Here is a 17,653-nt window from a genome sequence, read left to right on the forward strand (position 1 = left end):
CCCTGTCACAGTTGAATACTCCAACCAATGGGAACAGGATAAGTGTACAAAAAAGACCTATTCCTTAGGAAACTCTTATCCCTAAATCTTGATTGGCACAGATTTTTGTGTGTTTTAGGTTTAAAAGTACAATAGGATCTTAACTCAATGTCACATTTGGCTCCCAGTCAGCTACTGAGTCTGTGTATGGCCATGATTGATCAGTCTTGGAGTGTGGCATTCAATAAACCATCCTTGTTTGCCTGAGAATGGTGGTGTCTGAGTGGTTTGTGCGGTGATTCCCGGACCCCAACAACATGTGCACCGTGGACACACACACACACACTAAATATAATTCTAAAAAGTTCAATTAATCTTATGCTACTTCACACAATATGTAAAAATTAACTTACAATGATCGAAGACCTAATAATAAGTAAAACCTATAAATTCTTAGAAGAACATACAGTATTAGCTGAGCATGGTGAAGTAGGTGTGTAATTCTAGTACTTTGGGACACTGAGGGAGGAGAATCGTGAGTTCAAGGACAGCCTGGGATACACTACACTCTGTCTTAACAAAATTGATTAATTAAGATGTACAAAGAGGAGACGTAGCCGAGAGGCCTGGGTTCAAGTCACTGGGTGTTTGGAGCCTGAGGACTAAGCCTTCTTTCCCCCGGCATTGTCCTATTACCTGTGGATTTTCAGGTGACCAATTCGAATCATGTTAGATATGCTCGGGAAGCTTCCCACGCAAGGTCCGTCTCCTGCCTGGGTCTTGGAGGGGATTTCTCTTTCTCTGATGTAATGGAGACTCAGAACAGCATAAGCATGTCACTCCTCAACTTTCTCAGTACCTGTCATTTCATTTAGGAGAGCCCTCTCTTCTGCTGCTTCATGTGCACAAAATCCACTGTATAAAGGGATCTCTGGGATTTCGTGTCTTCTCAAAGGAGGCATTTCCCAGATAAGAACTGATACCCCAGGCTAGCATGGTGACTGGGAGACACAAGTTTTTGACCTGGATCTTGGCATGCAGATCTTGAGGAATAAGTAGCTATGAATCCCAGAAGACAGGGAGAACTCTGAGTCCAAGGTCATCTGGGACAAAGCAAGTCCCAGATCCAGGCATGGTGGCACAAACCTTTAACCTGGCCCACACCTTTTGCTAGAGACCTACCTATGGACATTGGAAGAAAGAAGATTCTCTCTTCTTTGCCTGCTTGCCTTGTGGAACTGAGCAACTGGTAGATTCTTGGACTTCCATTCACAGCCGCTGCTGACCATTGTTGGGTATTGGACTACAGACTGGAAGTCATCAACAAATTCCCTTACTATATAGAGACTGCCTATAAGTTCTGTGACTCTAGAGAACCCTGACCAATACACCCTGTAATGCCAGCATTCAGAAGGACAGGACAGGAAGGTTTCTGTGGGTGCTAGCCCAGCATGGTAACCGATTGGGCCTTGGCTAGGCATGGTGATGCATGCCTGTTATCTTAGGCATATATCTCTTAGGAGGTGGAGACAGGAGGGTCAAAAGGTCAAGCTTCTTTGGCTACATAGTGAGTTTCAGGCCTGCCTTGGTTACATAGGACCCTGTCTCTAGATAGCAAAGATAGGCCCAAGGAAATGGCTCACTCATGAAAATGCTTGCTGGAGAAGCACCAGAACCTGAGTTTGATTCCCAGCACCTATCTAAAAAGGTGAGGGGGCTTGTGTTTGTGTCCCCAGGGCTGGGGAGCCAGACACGGCAGGATCCCTGGGCTCCCTGGCCAGCTAGCCCTGCTCACTTGGCCAATGAGTAACCTGCTTCAAAAATGGAGGTGGAGGGACGTCCTAAAGAAGGACACACACACACACACAGAGAGAGAGAGAGAGAGACTTACTTTAAGATAAAGTTATGAAAAAAAATGGAATAGTAGTAGTAGTGAAAATTTAAAACTTCAGAAGACATGATTAATACAGTTAGAGGCCTGGGGAGGTTCACTGTGAGCTAAATTCTAGTTCATCTCAGCAGCAGGAATGAATCTAGGCCACTGGTGAAGCACAGCTGCCTTTGTCGCTGCCTTCCTTCCTCTTTGTCCTTTGGCTAATTCCTAATAATTCTCCAAGAAGCCTGTAGTGGTTTAAATATGCTTAGCCCAGGAAGTGGCACTACTAGGAGGCAGGGCTCGTTGGACGAAGTGTGGTCTTGTTGGGAGGAAGTGTGTCACTGTGGGGGTGGACTTTGAGACCCTCCTAGCTGTCTGGAAGCCAGTCTTTCCTGGTTGCCTTCCCATCAAGATGTAGAACTCTCAGCTCCTTTCTTTTCCAGCACCAGGTCTACCTGGAAGCTCCCATGCTTTCTGCCATGATGTATTAACATCCATTAGGACTGAACCTCTGAAAGTGTAAGCTAGTCCCAGTTAAATATTTTCCCTTATAAGAGTTGCCTTGGTCATGGTGTCTCTTCGCAGCAATGGAAACTCTAATTAAGCTACTTGTTAACCTGCACCCCCACCCCCACCCCAGTGCCAGTAACACTTGTTTAATTCTGAATGTTCTTGTAGGTAGAGACTGTCATCGACTGTAGTCACATAAACATAGGCATGCAACAAGTATTCTGCAAGTGATGTTCTGCCCCACCCTCCAGGGACAGAGCTTACAGGCTTATGTCACCAGACCTAGCTAATCTTGATAGTTTGTAATATGGCTCACAGTCAGCTGGCTGGGAGACCCTTTGCCCTCCCTACCTAGGTGGGCTGTGAGAAAGCTCTTCCAGTGCCAGCCTTTTTGGTATCATTTGTTTCTCTCAGCTTTTAGCAGCAGTGATTGACAACAGCAGGCAGGTGGGGGCAGCAAAAGTGTTCTTACAGCTTTCCTGCAGGACTCTTTATTACAGCTGTTGTGCCGGCTAAGAAGTAGAGATTCCTTGGTCTGGTAACACTAGCTAATGTTACAGCTCTTGGTCTGGGGTCTGGAATCTTGAAGACAGTTCTCTGGAACCCTGCTGGTGACCAGAGCCTGTGATCTGGTCTCTGGCTCCTTAGAAACATCTCTGTTTCTCTAGCTTCAGTTCCCTGCCCTCTCTACTCCTGTTATCCTTTTTCCTGCCCTGGACACTTTTGAACTAATTCATGTTTGCTATCCTGACACTACTGAACTGGACTGCTGGTATATTTGGGAAGTGTTTGTGAGTGGATTGAGCTGCCGATGCTGACACCGGTGAACTGAGCTGCTGATTTCCTGAAAACACAGATTGGATGTGCATCAAGAACAATTTCTAAACAGGACACACACCTTTAATCCAGATCTTGAGGCACACCTTTAATTTGGGCCATTCCTTCTGCTGGAGGCCTATATACTAGAAGAAGGAAGTCACCTTCTTCTTTACCTGCTTGCACTCACTTTGCCAGCACATCCATTGGAGCCTCCTTCTTCAGGATTCCAGCTTATACAGAAGGCCAGCTGAGACACCCAGACTCATGAGGCCGAGCCACTACTAGGTTCTAGAACTTCCCATTCATAGCTGGCCATTGTTGGATTGCAGCCTGTAAGTCATTTCAATAAATTACACACACGTTTGTGTGTGTGTGTGTGTATATATGTGTGTGTGTGTATTCATATTCTACAAATTCTGTTATTCTAGAGAACACTAATACAGCCTCTACCTCTTAAGTGCTGGGATTACAGTAATTTACCACTATGCCTGGCTTGGCAAGGTCTTTGAAAAAGGTGCAAATAACTTAAACGTCACTATTTAACTTTTATATGACCACTCGCAGTAATTGTAAGGCACCATTAACATTTTAATTGCATCAGGAATGTTTATATCCCGAAAAAATATATAACTGAAAAAACTGCCACTTAACATAATGATAATCTGATTTTGAGAAAAATCTATGTGCATGCAAGTATAAAAGTCACGGAAAGACAGATCCAAGGAGTCAGTTCAGGGCTGTGGGAGTTGGTAGTTTTCTTTCTTCATTCTGTTCTACTATCTATTGTGTAACACACATTTCTGTGATCAGGAAAAATTTAAGCTATGACATACCTGTATCAAAAACTTGGGAGGATGGTGGTTAAATATTCCTGTAAAATGTTATCCTAGGACTTTCAAGATTTTACATAGCTGCACATCTTGCCAGGGAGGGGGAAAGGGGAGCCCTGAAAACAATGATGCATGCTGTCTAAATACCATGACATAGTCTCTCCCTGCTCCCCCTCTAGTGAGGCAGGCAAGAGGAGAATTAAGTCAAACCCAAGGGCAAGCGTGAGAAACCCTATAACTGACAGTGATCGTATGGCTCCCCCTTGTGACCTCTACTAGATTCACAATGAGAAACCCGTAGCCGCCGGCAGCATCTTTATAAATTCAACAGTCTTATATCAATCAGGCCTCAATTCCCTATTTTGTACCAGACGTTAGGTATTCTAGGAAGAGAGAAGGTCTGCGAACCCTCTCTTACTCCTTTTGGGTTACAGTGGTGTGCCTGAATATTCATGTCTAACTAAGAGGAGAACGCCTACAGGTTATGAGGTCACCAAACTGAATCTCACAAACAAGCTCTGTCTCTCCAAAGCGCACAGCTGGACTTCCCCAGGCGTGGTGATGGGGTTGGGGGGTGGGGAGGTGTCAGTGACAACCCGCTGAATACCAGGTGATTGACAGCAAGAACAGGGCGCTGGGTTGGTGAGACACGAACTATAGCGGGGACTTTGCAAGTGACTAGATATAAGTTACTCCACTCGATTTAGCTATTCACTTACAATTAGTTGAACCTTAAGGGATTTAATTACAAAACCGAGAAACACTCACAAATTGTCCTGAAACCTCTTCAACTCTCACCCAGGTTAGGCGGTTGGGGTTGGGCAGCTCAGTGGATGAGACCTAGGATTACATGTAAAAATGTTTTAAAATATTTCTTTTTATTTTTATCTGAGTGTTTTGCCTGAATATATGTCTGGGCACTACTTGTGTTCCTGGCGCCCATGAAAGCCAGAAGGCTTCAGGTGACCTAGAACTGGATTTACACGTGAGCTCATTGTGGGTGTTGGGAATGAAATCTGGATCCCCTAGTGGAAGAGCCAGTTTTCTTAACAGCTGAGCCAGCTCTCCAGCCCCTGGACTCCATTCTTAACACTGAAGGAGGAGCGAGAAAGAAAACACACAGCCGAACTCTGGACTGTTGCTTGTAACGCGGAGGGGGTCACACCTCAGCACTCACCCCGCCAAGCACAGACCACCACCGAACTCTACTGCCAGCCCGAGGGATAATTCAAAAACAATGTTCACAGTTATTTATGCTCATCTAATTTAATACTTTGCTTATTGACGGTCAAGGTATGAAAAGGATTTAAATGACAGAATGTAATCCTTTGTGATAACCTCCGTTCACTCCATCAGGACTTCTTTTTAGGATTTATTTTTGTATTGGGGGGGGAGGGACGGGGAGGTGTGTGCCTGCGGAGGCTTCACATCCCTTGCTGTTGAGTTACAGTAGAGGCGTTTGTGAACTATCATGTGCATGCTTTCTCTGGAAGAGAAATAAAACTCTCTTAACTGGGGGGAGCCATTTCTTCAGCTCTCCCTTCTCTAACTCTACCTCCAAGCTCCCAAGACTTCAAGAACCCAGGGTGTGGTCTGAGGACCCATCTCGAGTCACATCGCGTTTTTTCTCGGCCCTGGACTTATCTAGCCCGGATGTTGGGATTTGAGGACAACCACCATGCGTGAAACACTAATGATCCAGAAGACCCTGAGGATCACTGCGGCCTTCCAGGGAACCGATGAGTGGGACAGCGCTGACCTCAGAGGGGAGAGTGGCACGGCGGGGATGTGCCCGCAGGGGACGCTAGACAGCACTGCTAGCCTCTCCTTGTCTGGCTGTCAGGCCCCGCCCTTAGCACGAAGCCACGCCCTCTTCGTACTCAGGCCACGCCCTCATCCTTAGGGTTCCCGCCCCCCGTCCCCCATCTTTACTCTCGCGGCCCACTGTGGCGCATGCGCTGGGTGACGGGGTGAGTGCTGCTGGGCCTGGCGGGCAGGGAAGGGCAGGGCCGGGGAGGGCGCGGGCGGCTGGGCAGGGCGCGGGCGGTGGCCCGGCAGCCCCCTCCGTCCCATCATCCGGGCGTGTCTCGCCGGAGCTGCACTGCTACGTGAGGTGAGGGCCGGCCTCCGGGGCCTGCGTGCCAAGCGAGGGCCGCGGGGCGAGCGGGGCCTGCCCGGCCCGGTGCGTGTCGGCCGCTCGGGTGGACTCGGCGGCGGGGGGGGGCCTATGCCGGCCTGCAGGAGGCTGCTCCCGCCGGAGACGCTGGAGTCCAGCGAGGACCCGGCCCTGTGTCCTCATGGACAGAGGCTCCCAGGAGAGGCCAATCAGACCAGCGCTCTTCAAATTCCTTAATCTGTGACAGGGTCTTGTGTAGCCTAGGCTAGCCGTAAAGGCGTGTGCCACCACGCCGGGCTTCAATTAGAACGGGAAAATTCTCTTTCTGTTTGAAAATGTACGTGCTTATTGCGTGTATGCATGCGCACGTGTGCCATGGCGCAAGTGTAGAGGTCAGAGGACAACTTTCCAAGAGGCTGTTCTTCCCACCTTGCGGGTTCCAGGGACGACACCCAGGTCGTCTGGCTTAGCTGTAAGCGCCTTGTGAGCCCTGGAAATATTTTTTGTTTGTTTTAATGGAGGTGAAAAAATAAAGTGTTATAAACGTCTTTAAAACGCAACGACCCAGTCTCAAGAAATTCGGTGCTGGGTGCTGGAGAGAACACCCAGTTGGAGTAGGTTCATGATTGCCTCCAGATCAGACACCATCTCGGACTACACACGCGCGCGAAAACAGCCTTTTAAAAATGTGTCTTGGTGCAGGGCGGTGGTGGCGCACGCCTTTAAACCCAGCACTTGGGAGGCAGAGGCAGGCGGATTTCAGAGTTCGAGGCCAGCCTGATCTACAGAGTGAGTTCCAGGACAGCTAGGGCTACACAGAGAAACCCTGTCTCGAAAAAAGCAGAAAGTGTCTTGGCATTGTGTGAAGATATCGGAAGTTTCATGAGAAACCTTTGAAAAGGTTTGTCTATGGGAAGCACTATTAAGTGTTGTGAAGATTCCAGGGGCCAAGATGCCTATGTGTGGGTGATGTGTTTGTTTTGGTTTTAGGACACAAGAGACTTTATGTGTAATCTTGCCTCAGCCTCCTGAGTGCTGGGATGTCAGCTGTGAGCCACTGAGCTCTGCTGTTAATGTGGAAGATGACTGCCCTTTGCCTTAGAGTGCAGTTGGGCCTTTTTAAAATGGAATTTCTTTTTTCTCTCTGCAATGTTATCTCAAAAAATGGAGAGCAAGCCAGTAGTGTTGTATGCCTTTAACAACAAATTGCCTTAACACCAAACATAAATTCAGAATTAGCACATGACTACATCCCATCTATTCTTTTTTTTTTTTCAAACACTATGCACTTCTGGCTGGCCAGGAACTCACTGTGTAGACCAGACTGGTCAAGAACTCAGAGACATCCTCCGTCTCTGCCTCCTGAGGACTGGGGATAAAGGTGTGGGTCTCAATACTCAGTTTTTCGAGACAGGGTTTCTCTGTGTATCCCTGGCTGTCCTGAGACTCGATCTGTAGACCAGGCTGGCCTCAAACTCAGAAATCCGCCTGCCTCTGCCTCCCAAGTGCTGGCACTGAAGACATGTGCCACCACTTTAGGCTTAATTTTTTTTTAAATGATAAATTATAAACTATAGATATATCACCACGATATTATCTCTTTTTTTTTCCTGAGTGATGGATTTTAGGTGATTAAATTTCAAATGTCCTGGTTTTCTACAGTGACACCTGTGTATAATTGGGGAAGGATACGTTTCAGATGGTTCACAGTCTTTTTAAAAGGATAACTAGTGAGCATGAGTTTTTATGGTTCACATTTCATTAAGAAGCCAACTTTCTCAAGCTGGCAAGATGGCCAGCTCATTTCCCAGTGAGTAAGGTCCCTGCTGCCAAGCCCAAGGACCTGAGTCCAGTCCTCAGGACTCTCGACATACCTGTGTGTCCTGTGGACACTCCCGATGTCTTTATGAAGGCACTTGTGCATACACAAATCCAATTCTATTTGCCTGTGTGAAGGCCGGTTGACAGCTCTTGGTTGTGAGTGGTCTTAGGGACCCTTTGGTGATGTTCGATCCTGAGGAGTCACACTCTCCTCCACCTTCCTCACGTGACAAGCCAAATCCATATGGCAATGTTAGGTACTTGTAATCCCGTGCTTGGTTTCCTTTTCTTACTTTTTTGTTCATGTTCTGAACAACCTGAGATACTCTTTTGACAGTTGTGTTCTCCCTATTAGAATATGATAGAATATGGACTATAAGAAACTTTGACTCGAAAGAAAGCTGATTATGGCGATGGGTGAGGCATTTTTGTCTGTGTATCTAACATTTCTGTAAGAGTATGGCTGTCAGTTTTTCAGATTATCCCTCCCCTCCTGCTTGTGGTTAAGAACTTGAAGCAAGATGAGCTTGCTGCTGGCAGCATGGAAGGAGGGTTCACACATGCACAGTTAGTTACCTGATGTCAGAACTCCGAAGACAAGTGTGCCATCTATGTCGTAATGGACTTTAATGGCGTTGGTTTCTTCCTTGCTTAGAATGAGGTGAGTTTGATAAGGGAGCCCTTTTGTCTTCCTCCAGGGATTGTTGGGAAGGTGGCATAAGCAATAAGAATGCACTTAATAAATGTGTGATCACATGACATACAGAAGTAGCAAGTGCCCCTTGGGGAGGCTTCCACTAGAAACAAAAGATTCATCTTATATTTGCCTGGGGTACCCCAAAACTCAGGAGGCCAGGACAGTATCACAATAGGGTTCAGGGCTAGACTGGACTATGTAAGTAGACCCTGTGTCAAGAAACTAAAAAGGAAGGATTGAGGTAAAGGCAGTGGTGAGGTGCTCCCTCCCTGCTCTCTGCAGCAGCAGACAGATGTTCAGCCGAGAGGAGAGGGGGAGCTTTAATTTCAGGTTAATGGGTCACTTTATTTCTGTGCTTATTTCTAAAACTAAAATGAATTGAAAACCATGGACTTTAAAAATGGTTAGACTTCTGGTCAAATCTAACCCTACCACATGTACTTAATCCAGCTGACTTGACTGTTAATGTCTCAGTTTACTAATCAATAACAAGATATAACCAACAGTTCTGGCAAGGTATAGATATATAACCTGTGTGAATGAAGACATACTATCTGGTATGTAGCTGATATTCAGTAAATTAGCACTGAAGTGTAAAAACTTGGACACTTTTAGGTGTATGGTTCTATATTTGACTTTCTACTTTTTTAAAAATATAATGTATGTGTGTAAATATGTAATATTTATCTGAATTAGACAATGTCTCCCTTTGTAGCCCTGGCCTGAAGCTTACTGTGTAGACCAGGCTGGCCTCAACCTCACAGAGATCTGCCTGCATCAACCTCCTAGGTGCTGGGATTAAACGTGTGCTACTTTGACCAGCCATTTGTGATTTTTTTTTCTAATGATTGCATAAATTAATACAGACTTATTCTGTGATTTTGGTATCAAGATATAGCTATGACTATAAATAAAGGTTAATTTGTTTCAGAGATATAGGAACTTTCATATATGATTGGATATTTACATATGTATATATATATATATATATATATATATATATATACTATGTGTGTGTATATATATATTTTTTATATAAACTTTATATATATATAAAGTTTAAAAAGCATAAGGAAGATGCCTGAGTTCATTCCGTCTGTTGTAAGTTAAGATGTGGCAGGATTTCCCTATGAGCTATGGCTTACTTGGTGGTACTATTGCTTACGTGAATGCTGGTCTCTTTTACTTGTAGGCACTTTCTGTCATTTGTGGAAACTTGCCTGTAATTCATTTTCCTCACTGCAGTATTGAGAGTTATACCAAGTAAGTGGAGTACAGCCAAACTAATTAGTAAATTTTCTAATGTCTCATGGGACTTTAGTTGTTGGGGTGCTTGCTACACTTAGTAGAATGTTGAACGTGACCTCGTAAGATTCTTCTGTCTGGAAAATTACTTACGTCCTAAGATTTTGTGCAACACTTTTTTTTTTTTCTTCTGGAAGCCATTACATTGATAGAGACAAGTATTTTTTTTTTTTTTTTAAGGAAAAATATCCATCATTAGGTTGAAATCTGTAGAAAGTGTATGCCTAGAGGCATAATGGCTTGTTTGTATGTGTCTGACAGGGTCTCACTTTGTAACCATGGCTGGCCTGGAACTCTTTATGTAGACCAGGCTAGCCTTGAACTCTGCCTGTCTCAGCCTCTGAGTTCTGGGACTAAAAGGTGTATGTTTACTTTGTCTTATGAGATAGGGTCTGATAGTCTAGGCTTGTCTGGAAGGCATAATGCTTTCAGTCGAGGCCTTGTGCAATGTTGTTCTTCTGACATCTGTTTTCATGGTCCACACAGACTCCTTTATAAAATAGTTTGGATGGATGGATGTCTTGCACCACATGCATATCTGGTGTACTTGGAGACCATAGAAGGGGGTCAGATCCCCTAGAAGTCAAACTATAGGGTAGTTCAAACTATAGGGTAGTGAGCTGTCTTGTGGGTGCTAGGAATTGAACCCAGGACTTTTGGAAGAGCTATCTGTCTTCTTAGAAACTGCTGAGCCGTTTCTCCAGCACCCCTCCGCCAAGATTTCTTATTGCTAATAAATTCTATGGCTCAAAAGAATTTTTATAGTAATACCAGTTATTGCACCATGTTTGTTAAAATGTTCTTCATTTTTTAGATTGAAAAGATATGAATGAATATCCTAAAAAAAGAAAAAGGAAGACTTTACACCCTTCTCGCTATTCAGGTTAGTCTACAATTAAATTATTTTTGAGAGAGTAATGGATTGTTGTTATTCCCATCAACTTTTGCATAAGTAAGAATATCTGGACCATTTACTGATGTGAGAACACAAACTACATCTTGTATATGCTGTTATGTGGATGGAGTGCTACAGAGATGCTTTACAACTTTGCATTCTACTCGTCTCCTCTCTGTGAGCTAGAAATACTTCTAACTAGATTTCCAAGCTTCCTCTTCATGTGGAATAATTGGGTTTTGCCTGTCAGAGTCATAAGTTGTGCTTAAGGTGCAGCAATAACTTCAACAGAAAGTAGTTTTCATTGAGGAAAAGAAGCTGTATCTTATACACTATTTTTGGAACTGTGTATCTTATGTGTGTGCTTATTTGCATGTGTATGTGCATGCCTGGTGTCTAGGGAGGTCAAAAGTGGGTATTGGATCCCCTGGAACTATAGTCACATATGGCTGTGAACCATCAGTTGGGTGTTAAAACTGAATCCAGGTTCTCTGCAAAGAGTCACAAGTACTCTTAGTCACTGAGACATCTCTCTACCTCAATTTTCATTTGGATTTTTATAATCTGTGATTGAGGTGGCTCGCCTGTGTCAATATAAGAGGAGGTCTGGACTAGGGAGGTAGCTCCATGGATAGAATGCTTGCCTAGCATACATGAAGCCTTGGGTTCACATCTAATCTCATCACTTGAGAAGTGGAGGCAGGCAAGATCGAGTGAGGCCAGTTTAAGCTATAAGAAACTCAACCTCAAAAAGAAAGGGGGTCAGGGGAGAGGCTAGGTGGTAGTGGTGCACACCTTTAATCTCAGCAATCAGGAGGCAGGCTGCTCTCTGGAGGCCAGCCTGGTCTACAGAGCAAGTTTCAGGACATCTAGGACCATTTCACACATACCCATTAGCTTGCTCCATGCCCATGTACCCTCTGAGTATAGTGAGCCTTGTCTGCTGCTTATTCGTAGCATTTGGGATGGCTGCTATTCAGAAGCCATCTCTGCTCTTGAGACAATTTCTCCTCATGTATTATGCTTTCTTGGCACTATGTGGCATGCCTTGGTAGTTCACAGAATACTCTGTGTAGTTAATTCACTGTTTCATATGTTAACACTTTATTACATATGTATACTTTATAAGATTTATATTATAAGGCATTGTTTCCTTGTGTATTTTAAAAGCTTTTGAAGGTATATTTTTATGTGTGTACCACAAGCCTGTGCCTGTTGGTGTCAGACAGATCCCTGGAATTGGAGAGAGGTAACAGTTGTGAGCTACCTACCCTGTGGGTGTCGTGAACTGAACTAGGTCCTCTACCACAGAGTATCTGAGCCGTCTGGCCAGACAGTTTCTGTTTCTAAAAATAGATAAAGTTTTTATTCTTATATTATTTAAATCCATTTTAGAATTAAGGCTTGTTTGGCCCAGGCTGACTCTGTGCTGACCCACCTTAGCCTCTGCAGTCCGACACTGTAGGCATGCAGCAGCCTTGACTTCTCCTACAGTCTAGTCAGCGGCCCACTTAAAGCTGAATGGTAATGTTTGATCCGAGGTATAAAGCAGGAGAACATGCTACTGAAACTCATGGAACTATGGGTTAGGGGTGTAGGTCAGTGTAGAGGGTTTGCCTGGCATGTGCAAGGCACTGGGTCCAATCTTTAACACTGGGAGAAAAAGGAAACAAAAGATGCAAGCTTGTGCATCATTAGCTTCATGTCTGCACTGTGCTGGGAATTGTCTTCATTGTGTTTCCATTCAGATTCTTCTGGAATAAGCAGAATTGCAGATGGAGTCAGTGGGATTTTTTCTGATCACTGTTACAGTGTCTGCTCGATGAGACAGCCAGACTTAAAATACTTTGACAGCAAAGGTATGCGTCCTGTTCTCCAGAACACTCTGAGTAACTTGCTTTTACAGAACCTAGGGTGGCTCCGTGTGGGTAAGTGCCTGCTTACCATGCAAGACCAGACTCCTTTCTACTTGTACAGAAAAATAAACAAATGCTGCCTTTGTGGGTTTTCTCTTGGGAACTCTCCGAAAAGGTAGTTTGAATGTGAGTTTATGGTTTCAAGACAGCAAAACATTTTTAATTGTTATAATTAAAAAAATAAGCTTTTAAAATCAAATTAGTAATTTCCATTTTTAAGCAAACTCTTTAAGTCCTTTTTAGTTGGCTAAGAGTTGATACAAATGGGACGTGATGTACAGGTGGAGTGTTGGTAGTCAAGTGTTAGAAAGCACCTTGCCCACTTGTCTCAGCCTGGAGTGCTGATGGAGGGGAAGGAAAGATGGAGAGCGGCTGCTTGGTGTCCCTCAGTCTCACATTCTCAGTCGCCTGCTCTTTTCTAGAGCACTGGTAAGTAGTGGTAAGATGCACCCGCTGCTGCTTCCCATCTGTGACTAAGTGAGAGCCCATGTCTGACACAGAACTGTCTCGCATGCTCACACATAGACATGCTCACAGACCTGCATCTTACACCTGTGAGAATTATTCACAAAATGGTTTTGCTTTTGTCGTTGCGAGGCCTAAAGGAAGTACCGTAGTAGTGAGCACATTTTATGTCAGATCTTGGTTTATAATACCAAGGAACTCAGGCCCCTACAGACATGGCTGGTTCTAGATCTGGGAAGGAAAGAGACAAGATGTGTTTGAATTATCTTGTGGTGCTGGAAAATAGAGAAATATTAAAAAGCAAAATGACAGGCAGCATGGGTGAACTAAAGGAGCACAAGAGCCAGTTGGAGGTGCTCTTGAGGGCTCTTTGGAGCTCAGCTGACAGATTGCTTGTCTACCACACATGAAGTCCTGGCTTCCACTTCAGCACTGAAGACAAAAGGAAAGCTCCCAATAGCCAAAACTGAAGTAATTTGAGAAAACATGAATCTATACTGTTATAAATGATTTTGTGAATATATAGGGATAGAAGAGAAAAATTGTCTGCACAAAAGAATTCCATTTGTATCAGTGTTCTTCCTTAGGGAGATGGGAACAACGCTCCACTTCTTAGTGTGGGCTTCACAGTTACTTCCAGAGAGTAGGGTAGGAGAAAGACAGTACAGAAACCAAAATGCCAGGTTGGGATGGGCAGTTCAGCAGTGTATACCCTCCAGTAACTCACAATCTAGTCATGAAAAAAAAAGTAGGTAAATTTCATTAATGGGACATTACAAAATGTCTATAAAGTAGTCCTTAGAACAGTCAGTTTCCAGTTACCTAGAGAGACATGGCTAAATCTAATATGGGATCCAAAATGACACTGGGTAAAAACCAATTAAGTCTGAATGAAGTATGGGCTTCCATTACTAACAATGTATTGGCACCAGTAGTCATGTGTCAGTTATTAATTGTAACAAATGCCTCATATTCATGTAAATAATTAATAGTAGGGAAATGCTTATGATGTATTAGGAACACCTTATACTATTTTCACAATTTTTTCCCCTAAAACTCTTCTTTTAAAAACAAAGTCTTACTAAAACACACATGTTGCGGTCCAGTTTCTCTGTTGACCCTTATTTCAGTTTCTGTGCTAAGTTGGAGAGAATGAGACCAGAGTAAAGGAATAATGATTCAATCTCACTCAATACCTTAAGCTCCTTAGGATGTTCAGAGTGTGTTCTAGTATAAGGAACATATAAACAAAGGCAGTGGAGGGGGGGGGGGTTATTCTGGCATATTCTCAATGTCTTTAGGAATGTATAATAAGTAATATGTCCTTTCAAGGCTAAGTCTAAGTTGTTAGTTTCTATTGCTGTTAAAAAAGAATATTTAATGATTCTTAATGCTTTGATATAAAATGTTTTTCCAAATTCTTCTTACAGATGATGATTCTGATCCTGAGACAGCAAATGACTTGCCCAAATTTGCAGATGGAACCAAGGCCAGAAACAGGAATCAGAGCTACCTGGTTCCCAGCCCTGTGCTTAGGATTCTAGACCACACTGTCTTTTCCACAGGTTAGGGGAACTCATTAATAGCATTTAGCATATCTGGTTCAGATCAGCTAAAAGCAGCGCATACTGTAACTTCCTTTCACAGGATTGTTTCTAACAAGGCTTCTGAAGTGCAGTGCTGCAACAGTGAGGACGACTGCTTCTAACGGGGCTTTATTAGTACAGTGACAGCAGTGGGGCTCCCGATTAGTACATTGACAGCAGTGGGGCTACCGTCTCTAATGAGCGTACTGAGCACAGGACTTCAGCAATGGAATGATTGTTTCTAATGGGGCTTACTTAGTACAGTACTACAACTGTGGGTTTTCTTTGTTTCAGAAAAATCTACTGAAGTTGAGATCTGTGATGAAGAATGTGCCTCACCTGAGTCAGTGCATCAGCATACTCAAGAGGAGAGCCCTATAGAAGTTCATACCTCAGAAGACGTCCCAATTGCTGTAGAAGTCCATGCGATTTCTGAAGATTATGATATAGAGGCCGAGAACAATTCCTCTGAGAGCCTCCAAGACCAGACTGATGAAGAGCCACCAGCTAAACTCTGTAAAGTCCTTGACAAGAGCCAAGCTTTGAATGTGACTGCCCAACAGAAGTGGCCTTTACTGAGAGCCAACAGCAGTGGCCTCTACAAGTGTGAACTTTGTGAATTTAACAGTAAATACTTTTCTGACCTAAAGCAACATGTGATCCTGAAACACAAGCGCACTGACTCGAATGTGTGTCGGGTGTGTAAGGAAAGCTTCTCTACCAACATGCTTCTCATTGAACATGCCAAACTTCACGAAGAAGATCCCTACATCTGTAAGTACTGTGATTACAAGACGGTGATCTTTGAGAACCTCAGCCAGCACATTGCAGACACCCACTTCAGCGACCACCTTTACTGGTGTGAGCAGTGTGATGTGCAGTTCTCCTCAAGCAGTGAGCTCTACCTGCACTTCCAGGAGCACAGCCGTGATGAGCAGTACCTGTGCCAGTTCTGTGAGCACGAGACAGGTGACCCTGAGGACTTGCACAGCCACGTCGTCAACGAGCACGCTCGCAGACTGATTGAGCTGAGTGACAAGTGTGGCAGTGGTGGCCATGGGCAGTGCAGCCTTTTAAGCAAGATCACCTTTGACAAATGTAAAAATTTCTTCGTGTGTCAAGTATGTGGCTTTCGGAGCAGACTTCACACAAATGTCAACAGACACGTGGCTATCGAGCATACTAAAATATTCCCTCATGTTTGTGATGACTGTGGGAAGGGCTTTTCCAGCATGTTGGAATATTGCAAGCATCTAAATTCACATCTATCTGAAGGGATTTACTTATGCCAATATTGTGAATATTCAACAGGACAAATTGAAGATCTTAAAATTCATCTAGATTTCAAGCATTCAGCTGACTTGCCTCATAAGTGTAGTGAGTGCTTGATGAGGTTTGGGAACGAAAGGGACTTACTCAGTCACCTTCAAGTCCACGAGACTACCTGACAGTGATCTTTATGTAATGTTTAAAGGAATAAATTCTTTTTTTAACGTTAAAAATGGGCAAGCTGAAATACTTTTGACAAGTTTTCTGGCATCACTGCATTTTTCAGAATATAATATACTTAATGGTGGTGTTTTCAATGGCATGACAGTCAGAGTCACCGCTTTTGGTGACTATACTCAGTTTCTTTCCTGTGCTCCGAGTGCCTGAGTGGAAACAAGGGACTTAAGAAACTGACTACAAGAATGGCTGTCTTGTCTTTTTAAACCCACGACAGCCTCGTATGAAGTAGGCTACAGGAGTAGGGTACGCCTGTGTGCTGGTGGAGGTGGAGTAGTTTTTCATAACTTATTTTATGTGAGGTGTTTGCCTGATGCTAAGCACTCCCAGTGTGTGCAGTGCCCATGGAGGCCTAAGGAGAGGGTATCAGATCCCCTGGAACTGGGATTACTAACAGCTAGAACTGCACTGAGACATGTTTCACCCTACAGTTCAAGCTGGTTCCAAACTGTCATCAGTCTGCCCCAGCCCCTCAGGTGCTGGGATAGCAGGCATAAAACACCACACCTGGTGAATTCTTTTTAAAGGTTCTACTTGAGTTGAAGGATATAATGGAATGTAAGGGGAGAGTGCCAGGAAGATGTGAGACAGTACAGATGTAAGCACCTTATATTCCTTATAACCAATTGGCATTTTATCTTCATCTAAGTACCTGTTACCAGAGCTCTTGGTATTTCCTCGTTAGTTCTAGAACTACAATGGCATGCCCCAACTTCTCACAAACATGTACCTAGGATTTGAGAACCACTAAAGTATTATCATGGAGCTGGGAATGGGGATGACGTCTTCTGCTGTGGTAGTTGTCTGCATTCCAGTGGCTGCTGTGACAGCTACACAACAAGTCTCTTAAATAGTAGAAATGTAACCAATTCTCCGTTCTGAAACGACTGGCAGAGGTTGCTCCTCAGGGCCACTAGGCAAGGATCCAACCCTAGCTTCTCAGCTTGTCCGTGACAGTCTTTGTGCCACATGGTGTTCTCCTGATTTGATGCTGTCCTAAATCTCTGAGTCCTTATTGAATCACTAATCATGGTCATTTTAACTCACTACAAATCTGGGGCAGGATGCAATGGCACAGCACACCCTGGGAATCGAAGCACTCTGGAGATAGAGATTTGAAGAGCAGAAGCTCAAGGTCTTCAGATACAGAACGTTGGAGACCCTGTCGCAACAACAACAACAAAAAAATCTCGGGTTGGAGGCACGACTCAGTGGTTAGGAGCACTTGTTGCCCTGAGTTTGGTTCCCAGCACCCATCTTAGATGGTTTACAACCACCTTAAATCCCAGCTCTATCTGAGATTATCTGGTATCCTCTTTTTTTTTTTTTTTT

General features: G+C 44.1%; 1 protein-coding gene across 4 annotated transcripts; it reads left to right on the forward strand.

The window, feature by feature from the left end:
- The first annotated feature begins 5,942 nt into the window (after window positions 1-5,942).
- Znf639 (zinc finger protein 639) lies at window positions 5,943-16,406 on the forward strand. 4 transcript variants are annotated; one of them, XM_021158104.2, is made up of 7 exons: window positions 5,943-5,984; window positions 8,422-8,612; window positions 9,841-9,911; window positions 10,768-10,836; window positions 12,597-12,707; window positions 14,660-14,794; window positions 15,110-16,406. In XM_021158104.2, exons 4-7 carry the CDS (start codon window positions 10,779-10,781, stop codon window positions 16,261-16,263), a joined length of 1,458 nt encoding a protein of 485 aa, XP_021013763.1. In that variant the 5' UTR covers window positions 5,943-5,984; window positions 8,422-8,612; window positions 9,841-9,911; window positions 10,768-10,778; the 3' UTR covers window positions 16,264-16,406. The 4 variants fall into 4 exon arrangements, with proteins under 4 accessions (XP_021013763.1, XP_029331322.1, XP_021013765.1 ...); XM_029475462.1 differs by having other exon boundaries at window positions 5,964-5,984; window positions 8,430-8,612; window positions 15,110-16,317; XM_021158106.1 differs by lacking the exon at window positions 5,943-5,984 and adding an exon at window positions 5,987-6,127.
- Window positions 16,407-17,653: the final 1,247 nt, after the last annotated feature.

Source organism: Mus caroli, chromosome 3 (assembly GCF_900094665.2).
Source record: "Mus caroli chromosome 3, CAROLI_EIJ_v1.1, whole genome shotgun sequence".
NCBI classification, from domain to species: Eukaryota; Metazoa; Chordata; class Mammalia; order Rodentia; family Muridae; genus Mus; species Mus caroli.